General features: G+C 42.5%; 1 protein-coding gene across 2 annotated transcripts in view; it reads left to right on the top strand.

Annotated features, from left to right (window-relative positions):
* Positions 1-18,713, top strand: part of LOC147427794 (tRNA (5-methylaminomethyl-2-thiouridylate)-methyltransferase) — a 36,044-nt gene extending 17,331 nt beyond the window's left edge. The window contains exons 8-11 of one of the 2 annotated variants that reach the window (XM_086496442.1): positions 11,251-11,402; positions 11,473-11,623; positions 17,697-17,874; positions 17,988-18,150. In XM_086496442.1, coding sequence (XP_086352568.1) covers positions 11,251-11,402; positions 11,473-11,623; positions 17,697-17,874; positions 17,988-18,013 — 507 coding nt within the window. In that variant the 3' untranslated portion in view covers positions 18,014-18,150. Of the gene's footprint in view, positions 1-11,250; positions 11,403-11,472; positions 11,624-17,696; positions 17,875-17,987 lie in introns of both variants that reach the window. The other variant, XM_086496441.1, reaches the window with a different exon arrangement.
* The last annotated feature ends 5,568 nt before the right edge of the window (positions 18,714-24,281 follow it).

Raw genomic sequence — 24,281 nt, 5'->3', positions numbered from 1 at the left:
GCGACTTTCATGGAGCTCTTCAGCACACCTGCAGAGGGGCAGCATCCAAGCCTATATCTTCCCTACCTCCTCCTCGTCCACCTCCTACATCTGACCCTATCCCTGTTCGTGTTCCTTTTCCCTCTACACCGCAGCCAGTTACTTCACCCGATCATGCCATGTGAGACCGATTCTGATGTGGATGATGGTTCTTCTTGGGTGGAGGCGGTCCCACCTTGCAAGGAGAAGTTAGTTCCTGGTTGGCTCTACTCTACAGTTTCTTCCTCTGGTGTCACGAAGTTACCAAACCCGCTAGACCCTAGACAGCCTCGACGTTCTGCACGCCTCAAGGACAGGCAAGTTTATGGTGGTGCAGAGTTCGTAAACTTTGCACTTATGTCTCAGATTCAAGCTTCACAAGTTGAGCCTTTTGTGAAGCATAATAATAAAGAAATGCCAAGAAGGGGTGCCAGTCTTTGGGGCGAGTCTATCTGGGCGCGGAACTTTGCCTTGCCATGTTGTCTCTCCCTCTCTCAGTTTTGTTCAGTTCTTTCAATTTTCTCATGTGTGTTGTGGTAGATTCTTGGCTTGGAGTGTCCAAGTCTATTGTAGGAGCAATTAGCTAATCTGGCTCCTGTTCAGAAGGCTTTTGCCTTGGCAAACACGCATTAAACCCACAAGATTGTACATAGTCATTTGAGAAGCCCAGCTAGTGGGGTATTATCATATGTGAAGGGGTAGTGAGATGCACGAGAGCAAAATCATCGTGCTACATGAGATAGGGGAGAAGGTGAGTGTCACGTGACACATCCAACTCTGTGTGTCCGTGGACAAGCTACAGCACGACAAGGGTTCAGTCAGTCCAGTCAGTCTAGAATAGGAAGTGTTCTGGCACTTTTGTGAGTCTGTTCGCAGACCGTGCATGTCCAGACACTTAGTGTAGATGCATATCCTCCGGTTGCACACAACATGATCATAAGCATTCCCATCAGAATCCATCAGAATCCTTCAGGGGAATTTTCCAGTGCATTTAACCTATTTTCTCTATTTTTGACATTTTCCACTTATTATTTTTAAGTGACTTTTTTTGGAAAGTAGGTAGTGTATATAAGCAAACCTAGACTAGCACTAATTGGCAGACGAGGCAGCAGGAGCACTCGCTCAACAGGCAACTTCTCAGCAGAACCCCAAGCCTAGCGTTTTTGCTCCATAGCAACAGCCTAGCGTTTTTGGACCAGATCAGCCAGCGATTTGCACTTGCAGATTCCGGCGACAGCAGAACATTAGATCAGCCTAGCGTTTTGCATTTGCAGAACAACCGGCGACAGATTTGCAAATTTTCAGCCTAGCGTTTTTATAACCGGCCTGTTAACTTCAAAAAGGGCGGTAGACTTTACTTCAAACCTTGATTTAACTTTCACCCATTATTAGTCGTCTACTCTACCTGTGCTATAATGACACAAGAGAGGGGAATGGGATACAGATGCTAGAATGCATCTGTATGCGAGTCAGACACTAGATTGGTCCCTGAATAGGCGCCCCTTTCGGTATTTCTTTATTCTTCAGCAGAGGGAATAAAGCTGTGGTTCCCTACAAGCTGCATCGCACAACCTTGGCTGAATTTCAACTGTTCTGGCCCGATTTCGGCAGCATAACTGTACTAGGATCCTTCACAATCAGTATTCCCACGCATTAGATGACTTTCCACACGCATACGGACACTTTGCAAAACCTGGTGAGAATCTGCAGCATGCTGAATTCTCTGTTTTCTGCCCCGAAAATGCGCCAGATCACTTGTACAGCGGTCCCCTCGCGTCACCGAACCTCTTGAGGGTATTAGGGTCCGTTTAGGGCCAAAACCCTAAACCTGCAAAAATACACAGCAGGCTGTAATTCACTGTTTCGGGCTCCGTTTCGCGTGCCGGTCGCATCCGTAGCAAGTCCTCGAGCTCCCACACCTATAGGGCTACTTGCCCTTTGAATCGGACGAGATTTTGCACGTGAAACCTCTTCGAATCACCTGTACCTGCGGGGGATTAGCCGCTAGCTAACCTAGTACCTGTGCAAGAGGCTCTTGCCTCGGCAATCGTGCATGAACCCACACAACTGTACATTGGTCAATCTGATGAGCCCACTAGAGGGGCATAACCATAAAGAATAGGGGGGAGAGAGAGTAGTGAGAGGTGTGCAGGTCATGACATCCTGCACCTCACTGTACATAGAGGGTGAGCCAACACTCCATTGAAGCTCTCCCACCTGTGACAGCACTCAAAAACGAGCTCACCGCTGAAAATCACGTTTTTGTCTTCTCTTTAAGTAGTGAACTGGCCTCAGAGTGCCAAGTGTCACTCAATTGTGCATTTTCCCTGTTTAGACCCTCGGGTCTAAAAATATCTCACGTGCAGCCTCTGTTGACTTGGTCACAGAGTAACAAAATGATCCCCATGTCAAACTGCAGGTAATGACGCGAAGACATTTTGCCGTCCAAAATAGCAGTCCCTAAAATTTAGGAGTTTCTGCCATTACATTCTTCTAGGTCATCTGACCCTCTTTGTACACTACAACCACACCCTGAACTGAAATGTAGCCTATGTAGCAAAGGATTCCGCTTTGGCTGGCCAATGACCCCCACTTTGACTAACCATAGTCCTTGTCCAACCTTAGTGCTCTTTAGCCGTGAGGCCTAGACTCTCTGAACAGTTCCACACTGGCTATGCAATGCAGGGCAGTTAGATTTCCAGAGGGGTGTTTCCAAAAGGTAAAACAAATGAAATTCCCCAAAGAAAGAGAAAATAAACAAAAATGGAATTGCCACTGGCTGGTGACATACCCCCCTCTTGAAATCTCCAACGTCCTCGTTTGCACCTATGTTGTACATACTTACAGTCAGCACTTGGGTGTCCGGACACTGTGTCGACACATGTACGACACATACATGCTCAGAGTCAACTCCTCGTTGACACATGTATTACCTGCGTGTGAACCCTATCCCAATGACATAGTGGAAGCGTCACACTTTGCCATTGCTTTGAGTCCATAACTTTCCAATGACAAAATAGAAGCGTCACATTTTGCCCTTGTCTTTTAGTACCCGTTGAATCCAGTAACCTTTCGAGCATACCCAAACCGACAGTTTAAGAATGCAGTTACACATGTACTCTTCAATAGAAATAATTGTTGTACCCTTGACAGACTGACAAGAAATACTCACTTCTATAGCACTAAACAAACTTTTGGACATTCCATAAGAGCAATTGCCAAACTGACAATCTGTACAGCTCTAACATTCATGTAACATGCACTTCATTTGAGCTCACTGTAAGTAACATGTACATCATTTCTTCAGAAGCGATTGTCACACTGACAATCCATGTAGCTCTGAATCTCAAGGGGTCAAGGTAGGTTGCAAACTAAGGTTTTAAGTTCCCATACTTTTAGTGACTCTGCAAGTTCACTTTTTTCCATCCACTTGACATCTAGAGGTGAATAGCTTTTGAACTTTACCAAACAGCACCTTGCAACCTTGCCTTCTCTTTTCTTTCTTTTTGTGCCAAAATCTGTTCAGGGACCAAGATCTCGTCAAGTTCCTCGACTTCCGGCTGATCTTCAACTGGCATATCTTCTGGCACATCACCCACATAGGGTCTGAGAAGACTCACATGAAACGCATTGTGAATCTTCCAACTCTCAGGCAATTTCAGCCTTTATGCAATATCACTGATTTGCATACTGAGCATCGAAAACAATCTTTCTCTGCTCTTCATCTTGATCTTTGGAGATTAACCTGTGATCTACCCTTATGCTGTCACTTTTATTGGGCTGAGAATCCTCTGTTTGACCCAATTTTGGCAGCATAACTGTAGTAGAAACCTTCACAATGAAAAATCCACATATCCAAGTGATTATCCACGCATACTAGAGCACTTTTGCAAACCTGTCCTGGAAATTCAGCATGCTGAATTCTCTGTTTTTTAGCTCCTAAAATGCTCCAGATCACTTGTATTACTGTCCCCTAGCTGCCCCAAAGCTCTAGGGACAAAAAGGCATCAAATAGGGTCAAAACCCTAAATTTGCAGAAAAATACAGCAAGCTGTATTTTCTTCTTTCAGGCTTTGTTTTGCGTGCCAATCGCACCAATTCGTAGCCTTTGATCTTCTGCATCAGTAGGACTACTTGCCCTTTGATTTACACGAGATTTCTAATCTTGTTAAATCATCCTGTACCTGTTTTGAATTAGCCTTTAGCTAATTCGGTACTTGTATGAAATCATTCCAAGTGGAAGGAGTCTGTCCTTGTAACAACAGTGTATTCCACCACTGACTTGCATTTTTTTTCAGAAAAGTGGCAGCTTTCCTGACTTTAAATGCTCCTTTCAATAAATGCTTTGTCAAACTGTTCGAGGAAAGAGAAAACCTTTGTCCTCTCATCAAAGCCATTGAATGTGTCAATGGACTCACTGATCATCTTCTTTGTATGGCTTAGCTTATCCATTAACTCCAAATTGTCAAAAGAGACAGCTTGCATAATGGGTACACCAGTGGGAGCCATCTGTACGCCCTGGCCAGTAACATGTTGATGTCCAGGTGTCATATTCACTGATGGGATTGAAAAACCAGCCATACCCAAGTTGCCTTGTGACACCCCAAACTGACCTTGTGTGCCTTGAAATCCTGGGTGCAAACCAATGTTTGCATACATGGGGTTGGGCACCATGCCTTGCATACCCCTAAACACTGTTCTTGGCATGCCAAAACTGCCTTGAACTTGATGTGTTATTGATGAAGATTGTATGAACTCCATAAATCTTGGATTCTCCATCAATTGCTTGAACATGGTCACAGCAGTAACAACCTGTAAAGCTTTCTCTGCTTGGCCTGAACTCTCGTCAATTTCATGTGCAGTTGGAATAGGCTGTCTATCCTCTGAAGAGGAACCCTCTTCCTTGTTGCCATCCATCCTGTATTCAAAGAAAGACTCGTAGCCTTTCTCACCTGTATCCAAAGAAAGACTCTCGTAGCCTTTCTCACTTGTAAATCCACTTGATCTACTTTCAAACTCTCTGCGTTTTCAAGGTCATCCCAAACTCTCTCTGTGTCTTTAACCCAAACTGACCAAGGCTCACTTTTTGAGGAAAAAGTGATTTAATCCCGTCGATGGAACCATATAACCGGCCTGTTAACTTCAAAAAGGGCGGTAGACTTTACTTCAAACCTTGATTTAGCTTTCACCCATTATTAGTCGTCTATTCTATCTATGCTATAATGACACAAGAGAGGGGAATGGGATACAGATGCTAGAATGCATCTGTATGCGAGTCAGACACTAGATTGGTCCCTAAATAGGCGCCCCTTTCGGTATTTCTTTATTTTTCAACAGAGGGAATAAAAGCTGTGGTTCCCTACAAGCTGCCCCGCACAACCTTGGCTGAATTTCAACTGTTCTGGCCCGATTTCGGCAGCATAACTGTACTAGGACCCTTCACAATCAGTATTCCCACGCATTAGATGACTTTCCTGACACATACGGACACTTTGCAAAACTTGGCGAGAATCTGCAGCACGCTGAATTCTCTGTTTTCTGCCGCGAAAATGCGCCAGATCACTTGTTCAGCGGTCCCCTCGCGTCCCCGAACCTCCTGGGGGTATTAGGGTCCGTTTAGGGCCAAAACCCTAAACCTGCAAAAATACACAGTAGGCTGTAATTCACTGTTTCGGGCTCCGTTTTGCGTGCCGGTCGCATCCGTAGCAAGTCCTCGAGCTCCCGCACCTATAGGGCTACTTGCCCTTTGAATCGGACGAGATTTCGTACGTGAAACCTCTCCGAATCACTTGTACCTACGGGGGATTAGCCGCTAGCTAACTCAGTACCTGTGCAAGAGGCTCTTGCCTCGGCAATCGCGCATGAACCCACACAACTGTACATTGGTTAATTTGATGAGCCCACTAGAGGAGCATAACCATAAAGAATACGGGAGAGAGAGCAATGAGAGGTGTGCAGGTCATGACATCCTGCACCTCACTGTACATAGAGGGCAAGCCAGCACTCCATTGAAGCTCTTCCACCTGTGACATCACTCAAAAACGAGCTCACCGCTGAAAATCACGTTTTTGCCTTCTCTTTAAGTAGTAAACTGGCCTCTGAGTGCCAAGTGTCACTCTATTGTGCATTTTCCCGCTTTAGACCCTCGGGTCTAAAAATATCTCACGTGCAGCCTCTGTTGACTTGGCCACAGAGTAACAAAATGATCCCCATGTCAAACTGCACGTAATGACACGAAGACATTTTGCCGTCCAAAAATAGCAGTCCCTAAAATTTAGGAGTTTCTGCCATTACATTCTTCTAGGTCATCTGACCCTCCTTGTACACTGCAACCACACCCAGAACTGAAATGTAGCCTATGTAGCAAAGGATTCCGCTTTGGCTGGCCAATGACCCACTTTGGCTAACCATAGTCCTTGTCCAACCTTAGTGCTCTTTAGCCCTCAGGCCTAGACTCTCTCTGAACAGTTCCACACTGGCTATGCAATGCAGGGCAGTTAGATTTCCAGAGGTGTGTTTCCAAAAGGTAAAACAAAAGAAATTCCCCAAAGAAAGAGAAAATAAACAAAAATGGAATTGCCATTGGCTGGTGACAGTTTTTGCATCTGCTTCACACCCTAGCGTTTTGCAGATTCTCCACGACGGAACTTCAAGAGACCTCAGCGTTTTCAGTTTTCAGCCTTTAGACATCGCAGATCAAGTCCCGAACCTCGTAGATCTCACCTTCCCGCAGCAGTTCCTCGCCGCACGGTCAGTTTCCGCAAGGATTACAGTTTCAGCCCGGAAAACGCAGATTTCAGCATCTGCATTTTCAGCGCGTCGTCGTCGCATCGTCGCCATCGGCATCGTCACCGACATAGAGTCAGAATTCAGCAAATAAAGATTTGCAGATTTCAGCCCGTCTGGTCGTCGTCCTCATCGTCGTCAACATCATCGGCAAGTCCAAGCATTGTAGAGATTTGTGCAATCATAAGTAGACCGCTCTCGCCATAGAGAGTGGGGCCTTCGGAGGAGGGTTTTACAACGTCTCTGGTGTTGTCTTCTCTTCTCTATCTCTCAGTCTCATGCATTTCCATTCATAGTGTCCATTCACTTAGTTTGTGTCCATTGCACTCTCTCACTAAAGGAAGGGAAGGCTCTCCCTTTCGTAAGTAAAAGGAACCCTTGAGCACAATTCGGAGCACTCATCTTGAGCAAAGTTCAAACACTCATTCCGTTGCACCTTACATTGGTATCAGAGCTTTGGCAGTGTTCTGTATCACTCAAGGAAAGAACCACAAGAATCCCAAGAATTTTTTTGCTTGTTGCGGTCGCACGAACCCAAGTTCACTTGTGCGTGTCGATTCCTAATTGCGTTTTTGAAGAGTGACAGGAAACCCAAGAAAGAAAGGCTTGTCTAGCCTCCCCTTGTGCCTCTTTTCACTCATTGAGAGCGGACCGTGCACTTAGCGGCCGGTCAATCGATGTGAGGTGGGAAAAAGCAACCTTGGTGTGAGCGCAAGGCCGCCAAGGGGTGCGCCCGCGGAAAAGAGAAGAACTCGGGTGAAGAGAAGATCCTTCTCAAACACGGTTTGCAAGCGAAAGAGAACCTCAAGAACCTCAAGACCCTCAAGACCCTCAAGAACCAAGACCCCCAAGAACCCAAGTTCCTCGTGAACTTAAGACCCAAGACCCCCAAGAACCCAAGTTCCTCGTGAACTTAAGAACCTAAGACCACAAGAACCCATGACTCCATTCCGCTTCGAGTGATGAGCATGAGAGAGGCGAAGAAGAATTTTCCCCACCAGGAGGTTTTTCCGACCCTCCCCCTTCCCCATCTACTCCAAGGATTGCACTAACTCCTATGGAGGAGTTGAAGCAAATGTTTCTGGAAAGGAAGTTAGAACGCGAAGCAAGAAATGCAGAAAGAATGGCAGAAATGGAACGCAGACACTCAGAAAGAAACACAGAAAGAGAAGCAGAAAGAAAGGCAGCCAAAGCAAGACAAGAACAGAGCGACCGACACAGGAAAGAGTTTTGGCAACTCTTTTCTCAAGTTCAGGCACAGATACAAGAAATTTGGGGAAAGGAGACTCTCTCAGTCTCTTCTTCTCCCAAGCATGACACACAGGATTTGCATGATTATGAGAAGCATGATGAATTGAATGATAATGATGAGCATGATGATTTGAATGACAATGACAAGCATGATGATTTCCATGATGATCAAGATGTGATTTCTCACAAGCATGAGGATTTTCATGAAGATGATGTGATTGTTCACAAGGATGATGTGTTAGTTGATGCTTTTCTTAGCGAAGCTAACCTCGTTGCAGATTCGATCAATCACAAAGGATCGATCTTGGCTCTCGAGCCTAGGTCCAAAGAACCCTCACAGGAAGTATTATGTGTTCGCACGATTGATACGCACGCATTGTTCACGTGTTTCATTCGTGATCGTTCCTGTATTTTCATCAGCGTCTTTATGTGATCCCTTTTCCTAGGCAAGACATATTGTACGTTGAGCACGTTTCAATCATGAATGAGCACGAATGTATGCGGATTGTTCATAAAAAGCTGAAAAGTATTCATTCAAGGAAGTCACATTCCATGTCTCTTCCTTGGCACGACACAATTGTAGAAAGAGCACATGAAAGTATGAGCACCAAGCATGGGCATTTCCGTTGTGAATTGCCACAGTTGATTGCTTGAGATCAAAAGAGAAAGATTCGATCTCATTGTTTGCGTGTGTGGTGAACGGTTTGGCACTCCGTCTCTTTGTTCATCTACATTGCATGCACAGTCTTTTAGGAAGACAAGATTTTTTCCACTCACTTTACATGGAATCGGTATGTTCATGGTTTTGTGTTGGAAATGGTTTCAGGAATTTTCAGCCATGGAGATTCTTGAAGAAGAAAGAAGCATGACTCTAGACGAAGTTGAAGCAAGGAAGGAGCTACAGAAGACTTTGTGTCGCTTTCGGCGCGGCCCAAAGAAGCAAGCGTTGCAGACCTTTATGAAGTTCAAGTACCGCACGATCCACACATTCGAGTGGGCCGACGAAGAGTCCCTTCCAGGATTCCGGATGCTATTGGCGATCTCCCTTGACGCCATATAGTTCGGTACCAGTACCTCACTTTGAAAAGGAGGGGATGTCACGTGACACATCCAACCCTATGTGTCCGTGGACAAGCTACAACACGACAAGGGTTCAGTTAGTCCAGTCAGTTTAGAATAGGAAGTGTTCTGGCACTTTTGTGAGTCTGTCCGCAGACCGTGCATGTCCAGACACTTAGTGTAGATGCATATCCTCTGGTTGCACACAACATGATCATAAGCATTCCCATCAGAATCCTTCAGGGGATTTTTCCAGTGCATTTAACCTATTTTTCCTATTTTTGACATTTTCCACTTATTATTTTTAAGTGACTTTTGTTGGAAAGTAGGTAGGGCAAATTGAGTAAGTTTGTATATAACCAAACCTAGACTAGCACTAATTGGCAGAAGAGGCAGCAGGAGCACTCGCTCAACAGGCAACTTCTCAGTAGAACCCCAAGCCTAGCGTTTTTGCTCCACAACAATAGCCTAGCGTTTTTGGACCAGATCAGCCAGCGATTTGCACTTGCAGATTCCGGCGACAGTAGAACATTAGATCAGCCTAGCGTTTTGCATTTGCAAAACAACCGGCGACAGATTTGCAGATTTTCAGCCTAGCGTTTTTGCATCTGCTTCACACCCTAGCGTTTTGCAGATTCTCCGCGACGGAACTTCAAGAGACCTCAGCGTTTTCAGTTTTCAGCCTTTAGACATCGCAGATCAAGTCCCGAACCTCGTAGATCTCACCTTCCCGCAACAGTTCCTCGCCGCGCGGTAAGTTTCCGCAAGGTTTACAGTTTCAGCCCGGAAAATGCAGATTTCAGCATCTGCGTTTTCAGCGTGTCGTCGTCGCATCGTCGCCATCGACATCGTCACCGACATAGAGTCAGAATTCAGCAGATAAAGATTTGCAGATTTCAGCCATTAGAGTTTTCAGATTTCAGCCTGTCTCGTCGTCGTCCTCATCGTCGTCGACATCGTTGGCAAGTCCAAGCATTGTAGAGATTTGTGCAATCATAAGTAGACCGCTCTCGCCATACAGAGTGGGGCCTTCGGAGGAGGGTTTTACAACGTCTCTGGTGTGGTATTCTCTTCTCTATCTCTCAGTCTCATACATTTCCATTCACAGTGTCCATTCACTTTGTTTGTGTCCATTGCACTCTCTCATTGAAAAAACGGAAGGCTCTCCCTTTCGTAAGTAAAAGGAACCCTTGAGCACAGTTCGGAGCACTCATCTTGAGCAAAGTTCAAACACTCATTCCGCTGCACCTTACAGTGAGCTTTTCATTAAACCTGGAAACTTGGAAATCCACTTGCAAAAAGAGAAGATCAGCCCTCTCTCTCTATTGGGCGCCCCCAAGCTGGCCCTCAGCCTCATGGATGTTGACTAGGTAGCAGGCGAGTGAACCTTCTTCAAGCCATGTGCCCAGTTTTCCCCATTTGGTCCAATTTCCTAATCCCTCCCGACTTATTGTCAGTGACTTATTGCGTGGCACAAATTCCATTTAGGCGTGCACACTCCATACTGATCAGAATTCAATATTAACTGGCGGACTTAGACAGTGATTGACCGACCTAGATTCTCGATGTGAGGAACCCGATTGGTTGTAGCCGTTTCATACTAGTCATACAACGTCCACTTGCACCTTTTCAAGGGCTCCGGGGGGGGGGGGGGGGGGGGGGAACAAGCAAAAATAAAATAGATAAAAAACAGGTAACATTTATTTAAAGAAGGCAACAAGAAAAATACACCTCCTGGGGACACCACACTGACTACACAATAAAGGACAAAATTTTGATGGTCACATAACATAGCCCATGAGTTTTGTTTATTGGAGTCATAGATTGGATGACTAGTTCACACGTGGCGGGCAATGCTGTGGATTCCCATCCTGATATTTCTTCATGTAATCAGAGGAGAGGTAGACGGCACGGAAACACGTTCTTTTGAATGAAACAAAAAGTGCTTTAGGTGTGGAAGAACGACTCTTCGTGAATCTCTGTCTAAATCACCTTTCTATACATGGGAGAACAGCTTGTTCGAAGTATTGTTTGCATGATTTGCTATCATAAATCAATTTGGACTCTAAAATGTTGTAGTTCAGCTTGTTGTCTTTACTTCTGTTACTTCTTGCAATCCTGAAATACTTGTTATAGGTAAAATTCAGTGACTTCATAGCGCGACATCTTGGGGAGAGAGAGGGAAGAATTTTGGAAGCTGAAACAGGGACATATCTTGGCAATCACAAAGGTTATTGGTTCTACACGATTGGTCAAAGGCAAGGTCTACGCCTATCTCACGGACCATGGTAAGAGGAGGCAAAACCTTGCGGTCTGTAAATTGTCATCTAGAAGGGTAACGTTCAGCAAATTGTGCAGGTATGTTGTTGACAAGGATCAAGAAAACAATGTTGTTTTTGTGTCGAAGGAGTACTATTCTGGTGAGAAAAGAAGGCGCGAGTTTGAAGTTCATGCTTTCAAATGGCTTGATGGTGAATTGCCTGATGATTTGTCAGGTCTACGATGCAAGGTTTGATAAAGACTTTTTTCAATGCACTTGTTTTAAGATCATTGCTCTACGACTCAAATTCAGAGATTTAGACATACCCTGCTGTCCCTTCATCGTCATGCAATCTGTTTGGCCTACCTTGCCATGCCTATGCAATGTGTCTCAAAGGCACCTCATTCCTCTCACTTTTTCCCTCTAAAAGTTTTCTCTCTTCTTGTTTTCCCTAAAAGGTCTCTCTCTCTCTCTCTCTCTCTCTCTCTCTCTCTCTCTCTCTCTCAAACACACACACATGTTTTTTTAGTAATATCATTTGCTTTACTAATGGGAAAGCTCAAAATGAGGAAAACCCATGGAAAATTAGTCAAATTAGAGCTCATAGTGAAGGGGGGAGAGCTCATCCAAAACCCGAGCAAATTTAAGAGATTGGCGAAGGGAGGTTTTGAAGAGGAAAACATAGTCTACTTGAACCTGTTGGAACATGAGATAATTACGTGCTTTCCAAACTGTCCAAAGCACCCAAAATCTAACCCAATCGAAAAAGTATGCATACGGCCGAAGCACTCCAAAAATCCAGAAATATCGGCCAAAATGGATCTGAGGAAAATTATTGTGAAGACATGTAGAGATGTAATCCACAAACTGTTGCGTGTGAGAAGAAAACCACAATAAACGTGGAATATTCTCAGTACCGGCACCACAACGAACGCATCTCAAGGAGGCCATTCCTCTCGAGCGAAGAAATTTACTAGTTAGGAGAACCCCAATAATACATCTCCACATGAACATTCGCTCTTTCAAGGGAAGTTTACCATGCCACACTTTAATAACTTTGTTGCACGACCATATAGTACCTTTATCCATATGCCGTACCTTATTGCAGTGCTCCTCTAGCCAAAAGGATTATTGCAAATGGCAATATACCTTTTTTGTAGATAAAGAGAGGATCGATGGCCTTGCATAATGCCAGTCACAAAGTCGATCCTCAACGACAAGCGATGGAATGGGAGATTTAGAATCAACAATTTCCTTGATGATTTGCCATATGTGTCTATAATGCATTCCAAGACCAAAAGTAAGAGCAGCTTGTCGAGATAAGAGTACATGCCCATCAGCATCGACAACATCCGATATCGCATCAATACCTTTCTGGGAGAGAAAATATATTGGTCTTGGAGTTCGTTGAACAAGGGTTTGATTGAAAGCCAAACTCTAATTCAAACTCTCAAGTCTGAGCGAATTGCCATTCACAGATCCCTACCATGCCATGACAAACTGCTTTGTGACTTGTTTCCAATCCGCTACCAGACTGGAAGCAAGGCGACAGCTTGGAATCGTAGCTTCAAATTTTCAAAAACGACATCCCAGTAGAAAGGCTTCCAATGACCAAAAGAAGGTGTAGAAACCGCATGAGAGCACAAAAAAGCAAACATCGACGTCCAAGGCTGTTTTTGTTCCACCAGTATCATTAACAATGCGGCTTTCCTTGCAATATCATGAGAACACAAATGTAAAATATTCAGACTACCACACTTCTTTGAAGTACATAGTTTATCCATAGCAAGCAATTGCAACCCTTTTTTATGCGAGCAAGTAGACAAAAAATGATCCAAAATCCTAGACATGAAAGCACGAAGTTGACAAGTTAGCCAATGCAATAATGGTAAGAAAACCTGTATATATGCTATCAAGATGGATTGCACTATTCTGAGACATACATGTAATGGCCAGGTAGACAATTTTCAATATTGTAATTTGGATCTAATCTTATGCTTAACCCAATCCAAACATTTCGCATTGTTCACTGACCAAGCTAACAGCTATCCAAGATGCCGCTCTATCTGATCAGGTTTTACTATTTCACCTGGCAATAATATAGGATGCCAATCCTTTTAATGTAATGGCAAAAGCTTAGATTTTTGGAAGTTAACATGAAGGCTAGCAGCCAACCCATGAATGTGCAAGGCATCCATGATACAATGAACATCATCTGGATGATTGCTGGGCCAGAACAAGGAATCATCAGCATACGCTTGTGCCACAAAATGATTACGAGATGGTAATTCCAATCCATGCAACTGACCAGATGCCGTCAAGAAGTCCAAATAAAGCAATAGAGGATGAATGGCAATAGCATAGAGCATGGCACTCAAAGGACATCCTTGCTTGACTGAACAACCAAGATCCCACGACTGTGTAAGCTCACCATCAATTATTTCGTAAGATTGACTATGTTCGTAAAGAAAGTAGACCACACGACGCATTTTCAATCCAAAGCATAAGCTTGCCATGATCTGTACTATGAAGTCCCACTGAACAGTATCAAATGCTTTCTCTATATCAACTTGCATGATAAGCACATCTTGTCTAGTATACTTTGCATAGTCAATGCCGATGAAAGCATCAACAAGATTATCCATAATTTACTTGCGACGAGAAATGAATCCATATTGAGCGGCATGTATGCCGGAAAACAAATGATCTTTAATTCGTGTAGCAATTATTTTGGACATTAATTTGTAGATGACCTGCATAAGCGTAATGGGCCGCCAATTAGAAAAGGATTCACAGAGTGCTTGCTTAGGCAACAATTTCACCAGGCTTTCTTTCCACGATTGTGGCAAAGATTGTGTAATCCATGCATGGTGCATCATGAAAATTAGAGGTTGTTTTAGGGATTCCCAAGAGTGGAGGAAAAACTCTACCGTAGGACCATCCCACCCAGGAGATTTCCAATGACCAAGATGCAACAAACTACTATGCAGTTCAACTTCTATAAAGGCAGCCTCAAGTGTATCTGCATCATCCACAATCACTATAGGATGTACATACGATAACATCAATTGTCTAGCTTGCAAGACCTCTTGCGAAGGAGCCTCATGAGCTGCAAACACTCGTTAAAAATGATTCACCATGGAACGTGCTAATTGTATTTTATTAGTAGTCCATTGTCCAACATTAACCTTGACTCTTTTAATGGCCGTAGATGCCGCAAATGATTCAAGCTTAGAAAATTGTTTTGATGAACAACCTTTGTTCATAAGAGCATAGTGTCGCAATCTGACTCTTCATTTTTCTAGTTTCCGCTTGTTATTATGCATCAAAGAGAATTTTGCAACACATAAAGTTTCTTGCTTAGAGACAGTGAGCAGTCTAGAATCCACAAGATTTTCTAACCTTGACTGCTGGCCTTATTTGCTTTTACCTTGCCTCTTTGCTGTTGCATGTACCATGTACCATAATCCTGTATGGCTGCGTGGATACGCATAACAAAACGATACCAGGCTACATCCACATCAATGAACATATGAGACATAAGAGGAGGAATCACTACTTCAACCATATTTTGGAAGGCTTTGTGCGAAAGATATGCATTATTGATATGCAATAACGCTTACGGGGAAGAGGAGGCTCATCAAGTACATGCAAACATATTATATTGTTGAGTACCCAGCAAGTACTAGCGATCCAACCATGCTCGATATCTTGAGTGCGCATCATGAGTAAAAATATAACCCCTCTCTGTAGAGCGAGTAAGGGCCCACAAATCTAAAATACCTAAATTATTGACCATATTATCCTAAGAAGAACGCTTAGAACTCAACATATGCGAATGACTAGACGTATTGTCAGTGTTTGCAGGTGCATTATTAAAATCCCCACACCAAAATGCATGCGATCGCCAAGTTATTTGGTTAGATCTTGTCAAAGGTGGCTTCTTTGGGCTGAAGCAGTATAAGCATGTATACCAACAATTTCCCTGAACAAGACATTGAACAAACATCCGTCGTCACTTAAGATCATTGTGTGCCAATATTGGTTGCAATTCATGTTGCACTGTCATTAAAACACCGGAATAACTACCAGTGTCAGCATGAGCAAGGGTCTCTCAAGGGCACTGCTCTAAAGAGTGTAGTTAATTCTGGCCTCTTGCGGAAGCAAAGCCTCATGTAGTCGAGAGGAAACTAGTGACAAAAGTGTCTGCCCTAGGAGCATGGGTGCATAGTCCTGGTCGTCGTCTTGTGCACTTTTTTGGTGTATGAGGGGAACGGCCCGGAGTGCCCAACCCGACTTCTAAAACAAAACAAAACAAAAAAAGCAATTTAAAATCCCGCAAAATATGAAGATCGACTTGCGAATGCATGCTGATTATGCTCCTGCAAAGCTACAATATTTGCTTTATGTTATGTACATAGTGCCAGTTCAGTTTCCACTTATCATGATTGCACAAACCCGCGCACATTGTATGTAAAACATTTGAGAGGAGAATGTATCTGTACAATATTACATGAGAATTGCAAGAAGAGACCATCAAGAAGTAGTGCCCATTGGTACATCTACATCCATGCCAACAATCAACAACGAAGAATCCACATGCATTCCTTGCGAAGAAGGGAGGTGCAGGTGATGGCCCAGATGTGGGACTAATCAAAGCATCTTTGTACGAGCAAACGACTCTATCCTACACTTCCACCAACGTTTTGTGATCGTGAGAGGTAGATGCAGATTGCCCACTACTTTTCCCATCTGAGGCAGGCACATAATTTCTTGACGCAGGTGAAAAACGTGGTTTAGCTACCCTTTTTGGAGTTTGCCAACCATCTTTAGAATCAACCAGTTTTGCTTTACCCTTAGTGTCAGTCTTTGCATTAGATTGTACATTTGCCAAAATCTTATATTTGTCTTTATCCTGTTGAGAATGCATGCTTCCATTGGAATCGCCCATCTTTGTCTTCATAGATGAAGAAGAGGGAGAAACATTATTATTTTCAATTGAAGGAACAATAGAAGGCGGTTTCAATAGAGGCTCTGGACATTCAGATTGCATGCCCAAATTTACCACAACCGAAACATACACCCGTAAATTGTCCCCATCTGAGTTAAAAAGGCCTTTTGCCTACCATAGGATCCCCCAGAATTGACCATAATTCCAGTAGGTGTAGGTTTGTGTGTGTCATATGCCCTCCCAATTTGGAATTAGTGTCCAAATTGGGGGGGCATATGACTTTGCTTAACTGAGCTGCCAAGAGAGGTAGGATTTAGGAAATGTTTTCATGTACATGGAAATCCCACTATTTCCACCCAAACTGGCCACCTGTGGCAGATCAAAGTCTGGTAATCCTTAGTAAGTGCCCACGGCAATACATGCGTCATTTGCATATTGAAAAACAAAGGCGACATTTCCAACAATTGCCAACAAGACCTCATAAAAGCCTCTCGCACCAAAATATACCCCTCTGACAGCGTGTCTTTTTGAGGAAAAAATAAAGGGAAATTCACCTTGAGAATTTTGGAAAATTTGAAGGGCATTTTGGGAATTTATGACAAAATATTGGGAATTTGCACAAATTAGAGGGGTATTTTGGTAATTTTCCCAAAAATCAATCCACTGGCCTACATCTTGTGCACGGAAAGAACAAGATAACAACATTTAAAGCATATTGGGCAACCGGATCCATAAGTTCCTGCACGGGAATGACCACTTCAGTAGTAGGTTCTTGACCTTCCCAGGTATTCTGGGCATCCGCAAATCCTCAGAGAGACATTCTTTGATGTTATTCGCCGCATCCCTTGAGGTGAAATCTACCTGTTTCTTGCATTTGTATGCTGCTTCTTCTGCCATAAGGAGAAAAATCCACTACCACACCCTAACCGAGGAGGAAGAAACTTAGGATAAACCACAGGAGGAAAAGCACAGCTCTGACAACCAGCTCTCTCTCACACACACACACCACTCACTCTCACATTTCACGCAGAAAAGCGTCGATATATACAACCACAGAGAAGTTCACAAAGCTTAGAGAGACACACAAAACTGTACAAAATCTGCAGACGGCTGACTGTGCAGGGGACAGAAAATTCCTGACTCACTCTCTCTCTCTCTCTCTCTCTCTCTCTCTCTCTCTCTCACACACACACACACACACACACACACACAAGACCAAAATGAGACTCTGTACTGAAAAAAGCAGAAAAAGCTACGAGGCTGAACCAGGGGTTTCTGGCGCGCGCGCGCACACACACCCCACACACACTTCACAGCAAGACACCAGCTTAGGACACGAACAGTAGGGTTCACTGCTGATAGTCTGCGCAGGCTGCTGAAGGTGCTCGAATTGATGACTGCTGCGAAGAGAGAGCACAGGGCACTGTGGGTGCTCAATACGCAGAGCGTGCAGGACACTCAGAGCAGAGGGGCAAGCTAGATTCTCAGTTTGCAGAACATGCAGGTCTTCCACACACACACACGCGTGCGCGCGCACGCGCACACACGGGTAGGTCCTTGTTTCTCACTAGTCCTGTCTCTTCTACACGCACACGCACACGCACACGTGCATGTGCAGGAAGACCCTTGTGAGTTTCTCACAAGCTATTGACCTTGTTTCAGGTGCGCCATGGTCCAAGGTTTTATGAGTGTAGTCTGTCTTTTCAGAACAGTCAAGCATTGAAAGACACAGCAGTGGTTCGGCTTTCAGACGATGATCAAGGGATAGCGGCAGGACAGTATGCAGCCTTTTACAGAGGAGACGTCTGCCTGGGTTCCGGCGTGATTAGCGAGTTTAGAAGCGATCGAAGCTCAGCCGTGTCTGTTGAAGCTCGTGAAGCTGCCAAGATGAAGGAATTGCCAGCTAGCAGTCTAAGTAAGTCAAAGCAGAAAAAGCTGGCCTCTTTACAAAAGAAGAGCGTAACAGAGATGGGCAAAGAAACAAGAGATGCTTCAAATCAAGAGACTCTTGGATGGTTACCCAAACTACTAACATTGGTAGAGAAGTGGTTCAGCTGGATGAAGTCGAGATAACAGATTTTGGTCCTATTCGTTATTACATGGGAGTTGTATTGCATTGGTTGTGGTATTGTAATGAGTCCAGAATGGGCAGGTAGATGGTGAGGTCTTCATGTACATATGGTGGGGAAACAACTGTTCATGTAAATGTGGCAGATTGCGTCATGTCTGTCATCGGCAGTGCGTAAGATATATACTTCTACCTGAGGAGCTTGCTTGTGGTCAGCGGCTATGCTTAAAAGAAAGATAAGGTTCAGTGTAATCCCTCCCCTCTGATTTGAATTTTGAATTTGAAGGTAATAAAAAAAATCTTAAAATAACTTTCGAGTATTGGTGGTCAGATCTACTACATAGGATAAAAAAGTGGCTGTACTTGAGTGATAAGTGTGCACATGTAACTGGGCAAGGGGAATACTACATGTTGCATCGCAGATTCTTGTTCTGGATCTACACACAGCTGGTTATTTATCATGCTTTACACAGTTCTGCACCCACTATGGGGCTATATTGACCTGTGGATGATTTTTATGAGGCGTATTTTACACGTCTTATTTCAACTAACAAGTGGATTTTATGTAACTATGCATGGCCCTCCAACAAAACTGCCCTCCAACAAAACTGGATCCTTCTTTGACCATCGTCACCTTGCGTCTCTAACTCGTGATAAAAATGCAAGCAATTAACCTTACACTAGACATGCCCAATATCAATGTGTTTGCAGAGATTGAATTTTTAAGGCATCATTTGCTGTGTAACCAATGAAAGAGCAGGAGGATGGCATGCTTTGCTATTCGACCTTGGTAATCAACTGCAAGTCTTCTAACTGTGCTTGGACGTAAGGTACCTGGATTTTGTGCAGAGTTTAGAATGCCTTGATAGATTACAGTATGATTTAGTGTTTCCAGAACCCAAAGTCTTCAATGAGACTTAATGAACTCAACAATATCCAAGAACTTGTAAGAAGTTGCAAGGTGCAATGAACACAACAAATTGCTTGCAAAAACTCCAGGGCAGGTTTTTGACTTGGTTATGACATCGAGAGGTAGTTTTCTTGGCTTAATTGCAGGAGACTCGTGGATATGTTGAGTCTTGGAATGTGGATGCTTGTAGAGGGCAAACAATGTCCTAAATGGAGATGAAGGTGATGATGCATATACTCCTAAGCCTCTCAGTAGAATCATTTGAGTCATTTAAGTAAACTAGAATCCTTGCAACAATTGATGTATGTATCACTGAGTCCAAACTAGCTAAATTTTGGATGAAAAGGGCAGGATTTTGTGCCTTTATTGATTGTAAGTAGGCCTATAGTAAGATATGCCCTTTGTTGATGTTTGTACTGAGGGGTAAGCAGCTAAAGTTTGATTTGATATAACATAAGAAAATGTTCTGAAGAGAGAGGGTTATCAAGCCTTTCCAGGGAAAGTACTAGCATGTATAGATCACTCATGCTTGAGATAGAATTTAATGATTGCATGCAAGTTTGTGTAAAAGTTTTATGTGTTGTTTGTAAGAAAAGTAACACTATTTTTCCTCCAAAAATTGTGGATAGAGGATGATCTAACAAATTGGTCTAGCAATGAATTCATTGCCAACATAAAGGTGAATCTCGTTTCCTTTGATTTTATGATGAAATGAATGGAAAAGCTTTGAAGGCAAATGCAACTCGAGTACTTGATACTCGGCATTAAGTTTTTTGATGGAGCTTCATGCATAGATATGAGCACTTCAACCATTGGTGTATCTTAGCCTCTCTTAGTTGTTACTTATGTGCAACAACCAAAGGCTAGACAATTGGTAAACATGTACAAAATAGCAAACCAACCATGCAAACCTAGTAGCAATTTTTACAACGCGAATAGCTGCATTTGGTTTTCCAAAAAGAAACATTGTACCTAATTTTTTCCAGTGGTTATGCCATACTTAGAAACACCAATGTTAGCCATGATTAAGCCTTTTGAGTAACCTGTTAAAGACTTAAGAACAAAATCTAATATTTTAAAGAGTCTTTGAAAATATTTTCAAAATTGGATCAGTTAAAAAGAGTCTACAACATGCACTAGAGGTGCCAAGCACTAGAAGAGAATGATGTGAGGCTTTTGATGCTCTCGGCTCATTTTTGGGAAGTTGTAATGCTCCAGTTTGAGAAAATGTCACTTTTTAGTAGTTTTTCAAAACTAGTGACGATTATTCTGAAAATAGAGAATACCTCTTCAGAATGAGAGATTTTATGAGAGACTCTCTCCTTGACCTTTGAGAAAATATATTGCTTTCTCTTAGTGATAGTTTTCTTATCCAAAATCGAAATGAGCCATTGCTACAAACAACTAAAGCCTTATCCTAATGAAATTGTAGACGACTTTTCCATTTATAAATACTCTAGATTAGTAGTGCTAATGACTCGAGTTTTTCATTAATATGTACACCAGATTAGTGCTAATGACTCGAGAAGGCTCAATAACCAATTACTAACCATAAGCTTTGTTATTATTGCAAAAATAACAATCAAATAATAATGTTTATGAGTGGTGAGAAATATGATCCTATGTGTGATTGATGTGTGTCAGTAAATGAGTAGATACGGATTACAAGGTGAGATATATGTGCTGGTGAGGAATATGATTTAATGTGTGATTGATGTGTGTTGGTGGATGAGTAGATGTGAATTTAAAGGATCTATTTATTTTGGGATGTCTCTACTTCTACAATGGAGGAAATCTAGATAACTCTTAGTTCATTGGAAACCCATATTCAACCATGCAAACACATTTTCAATACAAGCTTAAAGTGCAAAGTACCTCTTCTTTTGAGATTGCCTTTTAAGTTTATTTAATAGAAACAAATACTTGCACAAGGGAGGATCCTACTCCTAATTGGGATAGATGGGCTAATTGTGTGATCATATGCTTTGCTCTCATCTTTCCAAACAATTTTTGTAAGCTACCATGTTGTGTCTGCACTCAGTAATGGTACCAACATCCATGTGTAGTAAGAGAAGAACGCACAACAACAATAGAATTCCTTTGAGAACCCCTCCCTATCCTACCCAAGAACCTGCAACGCCCCTACAAGGCCCATTAAGCCTTATGGCCAAGGTAACAACCAAGGCATAGAGCTTGGTAGATGATCACAACTCAAAAAAATGAATGGCTATTGCTGCATTATGTTGGCATCACACATGTAGGAGTACTCTCCAAACTCTTAAAACAAAGGGGACTTTGAACTTATCCCCTCAATGTGAAAGGGAAAGTTTCAAATCCCTAGACAATATCGTTATGTCTATGTTTGCTACATAGACAAAAGAGGTAAGCTTTTCTACTACATCGATACAATTACGTCTCTTCCTTTTCAAGTTTTTTCATCATTCTATTTGTTAATATGCTCATACTCTAAGCTATATCTACTGTCACAAAAGTATTTATATGTGATGCATGCAATTAGAAAAGAGTGTTGGTTTTTAATTATTATTCAACTCTAAGATAAATTTCGTGCACATGCATGACAAAGATTTTGATTCAAATAGATTACTATAAGTATGCGTGGATATCAGGGATTCTATGTTTGTGATTTGCATTTATTTACTAATATATTTACACTCACGCTGCAACATTTTTCTTAGGACTTTGATTCAAAATTGTATACTTGATTGAATTATCAAGTTCACTTATTTTAAATATGCTTGTGATAATTTAATTTGATTCTAGAGATACAAATATGTTTAATATTGTTGCTTCTATCTTCCACTCTATTTTACACATACGAAACATTATCTAAAAATTTGATAAGGATACACGTGGAAGCAAGTATTTTGCCATGACCTTCTACTTTGACTTTATTGTAATACTTTTCCTCCAAGTTCATTGGACGTGTATTTTTTTATAAATTTTTAGCATAAGAAAATTAGTTGGTGTTGATTCTATGCCTTTTCAATCAAGATATTGGTAAAATAATGGATTCTCTTGTACAATGATTTAATTGATTGTGTGGAACAAAAATATAGTACTTGTGACAAGAAATAACTCACTGTTTTTCATCGCTTGGTATGTGAAAATGTTATTTCATAATTTATGAATTGTTCAATCTTTTCAACTTTTGATCCAACACCAATCTGATTATGAAGATGTCGTTGGAACTTAGTAAACACCCCTCAATCAATAATATTTAGTCACTTTCAGAAACTATGGATGGAAGATACTTTGTATCCTAACAATCCCATTATTAGCATGCCTCTACCATTTAAAAACCTCATGTAATTTCTACAATCTGTTGCTAAGGGAGACTGAGGGGCTCCTTGGCTATTGTAAGAGGTTATCAACCATGAGACAAGCAACACAATTTCTCATGCATCAGTGCTAAGCAATAAATTGTAGTTTGCATGAGATCCATCAAAGGCTGTTATAATCCGAGAGCAAGAGTCATTAAGTGTGAGGCGTTGCGGGAGCATGTGCATGCGGTGCGGTGTCGGAGAGGGAAGAAGACACACAATGTGGGTTAGTGGAGATCTCACGTTCAAGGTAGTTGGGGAGCATGTGCGTGCGGTGCGGTGTCGGAGAGGGAAGAAGACACACAATGCGGGTTAGTGGAGATCTCACGTTCAAGGTAGTGAGTGAGTATCCCTTATTCTTTTATCTATGAAAGAATAGGTTTAGTAAGTGAGTGGGCGACTAGATCCGAGGTGTCTGGCTCCGGGGTTCAGGCACATTCTACCTTTACTCCAATCTCTCAGTTAAAGGCGAATGTGCTGATAAGTGGACCATCCCCGTTGCTCATGTACCCAGACACTGCATCTGCTCCTGCAATTGTCAAATCAACTAAACTAACAACATCAACTACATCTTGAGTCTCTTGCGCTATCTCATACAACAAAACAAACGCCATCTAAAGTTCCCTAAATGACCACAATACCAACACATAACTTGTCAACGTGGACGTGAATGCCTCTGCCTCACATGAGTCGTAGATGACTCAGATCTAATGACTCAGATCTATCATACATGACATGTAATCTCTTCCACAATGCTCTCGTAGTAGGCTCGGGTATAACAAGAGCATATGCTGACTCTGCAAGGTGCAAACTGATAGTAGATAACACCATCTCCTCTAGATCCTGCCACTAATCGTCAAATATCTACCTCCATCATCACTCAATGGTCCATGCAAACATCGTTGTGTCAATGCATGAACCATACACTCTCGCCACTATGCAAAGCGTGAACCATCAAAACTACTCATCCCTGAGAGGTCATAATCTGAATGATCACTTGTCTTTGCCGTGAGACCAAAGTAGCAAACTAGAAGGCAAAACTACCTGTCCAAAAACACATGACAAATGTCCAAAGAGTATGGCACAAGAGATGCAAAGCTGTGAGAAAATATTTGTCAATGCATAAATCACATCAACCACAAAATCTCTCTCCTGAAACACATTATCACCAATGTATAAGTGTGACAAGTATCGATGAGAGTGAAAAAAAAGACCATCTGTAAACATGAGCCAAAACCAAGCTTAAGCACCTGTCTAGAACCTGTCACAAACCTGACAACAAATCCAACAAACCCTAATCTGCCAAAACATTGGCAATTGTGAGCTAATTGCCAAGCTCACACCGTGCGATATCGATACATACATGCACGGAGACCAAAGTAGCAAACTAGAAGGAAAAACTAATGGTCCAAAAACACCTGCCAGCTATCCAAAAAGGATGGCACCAGAGATGCACAACTGTGAGACAATCTCTGCCAATGCATAAACCACATCAACCACAAAATCTCTCTGCTGAAACACACTGTCACCAACGCATAAGTGTGACAACTATCAATGAGAGTGCAAATAGAAGACCATCTATAAACATGAGCCAAAACCAAGCTCAAGAACTTCTCTAGAACCTATCACAAACTTGG

Source organism: Adiantum capillus-veneris, chromosome 23 (assembly GCF_014529385.1).
Source record: "Adiantum capillus-veneris isolate H3 chromosome 23, ASM1452938v2, whole genome shotgun sequence".
In the NCBI taxonomy this organism is placed as follows: Eukaryota; Viridiplantae; Streptophyta; class Polypodiopsida; order Polypodiales; family Pteridaceae; genus Adiantum; species Adiantum capillus-veneris.
This window is presented reverse-complemented; position numbering and strand designations above follow the sequence as displayed.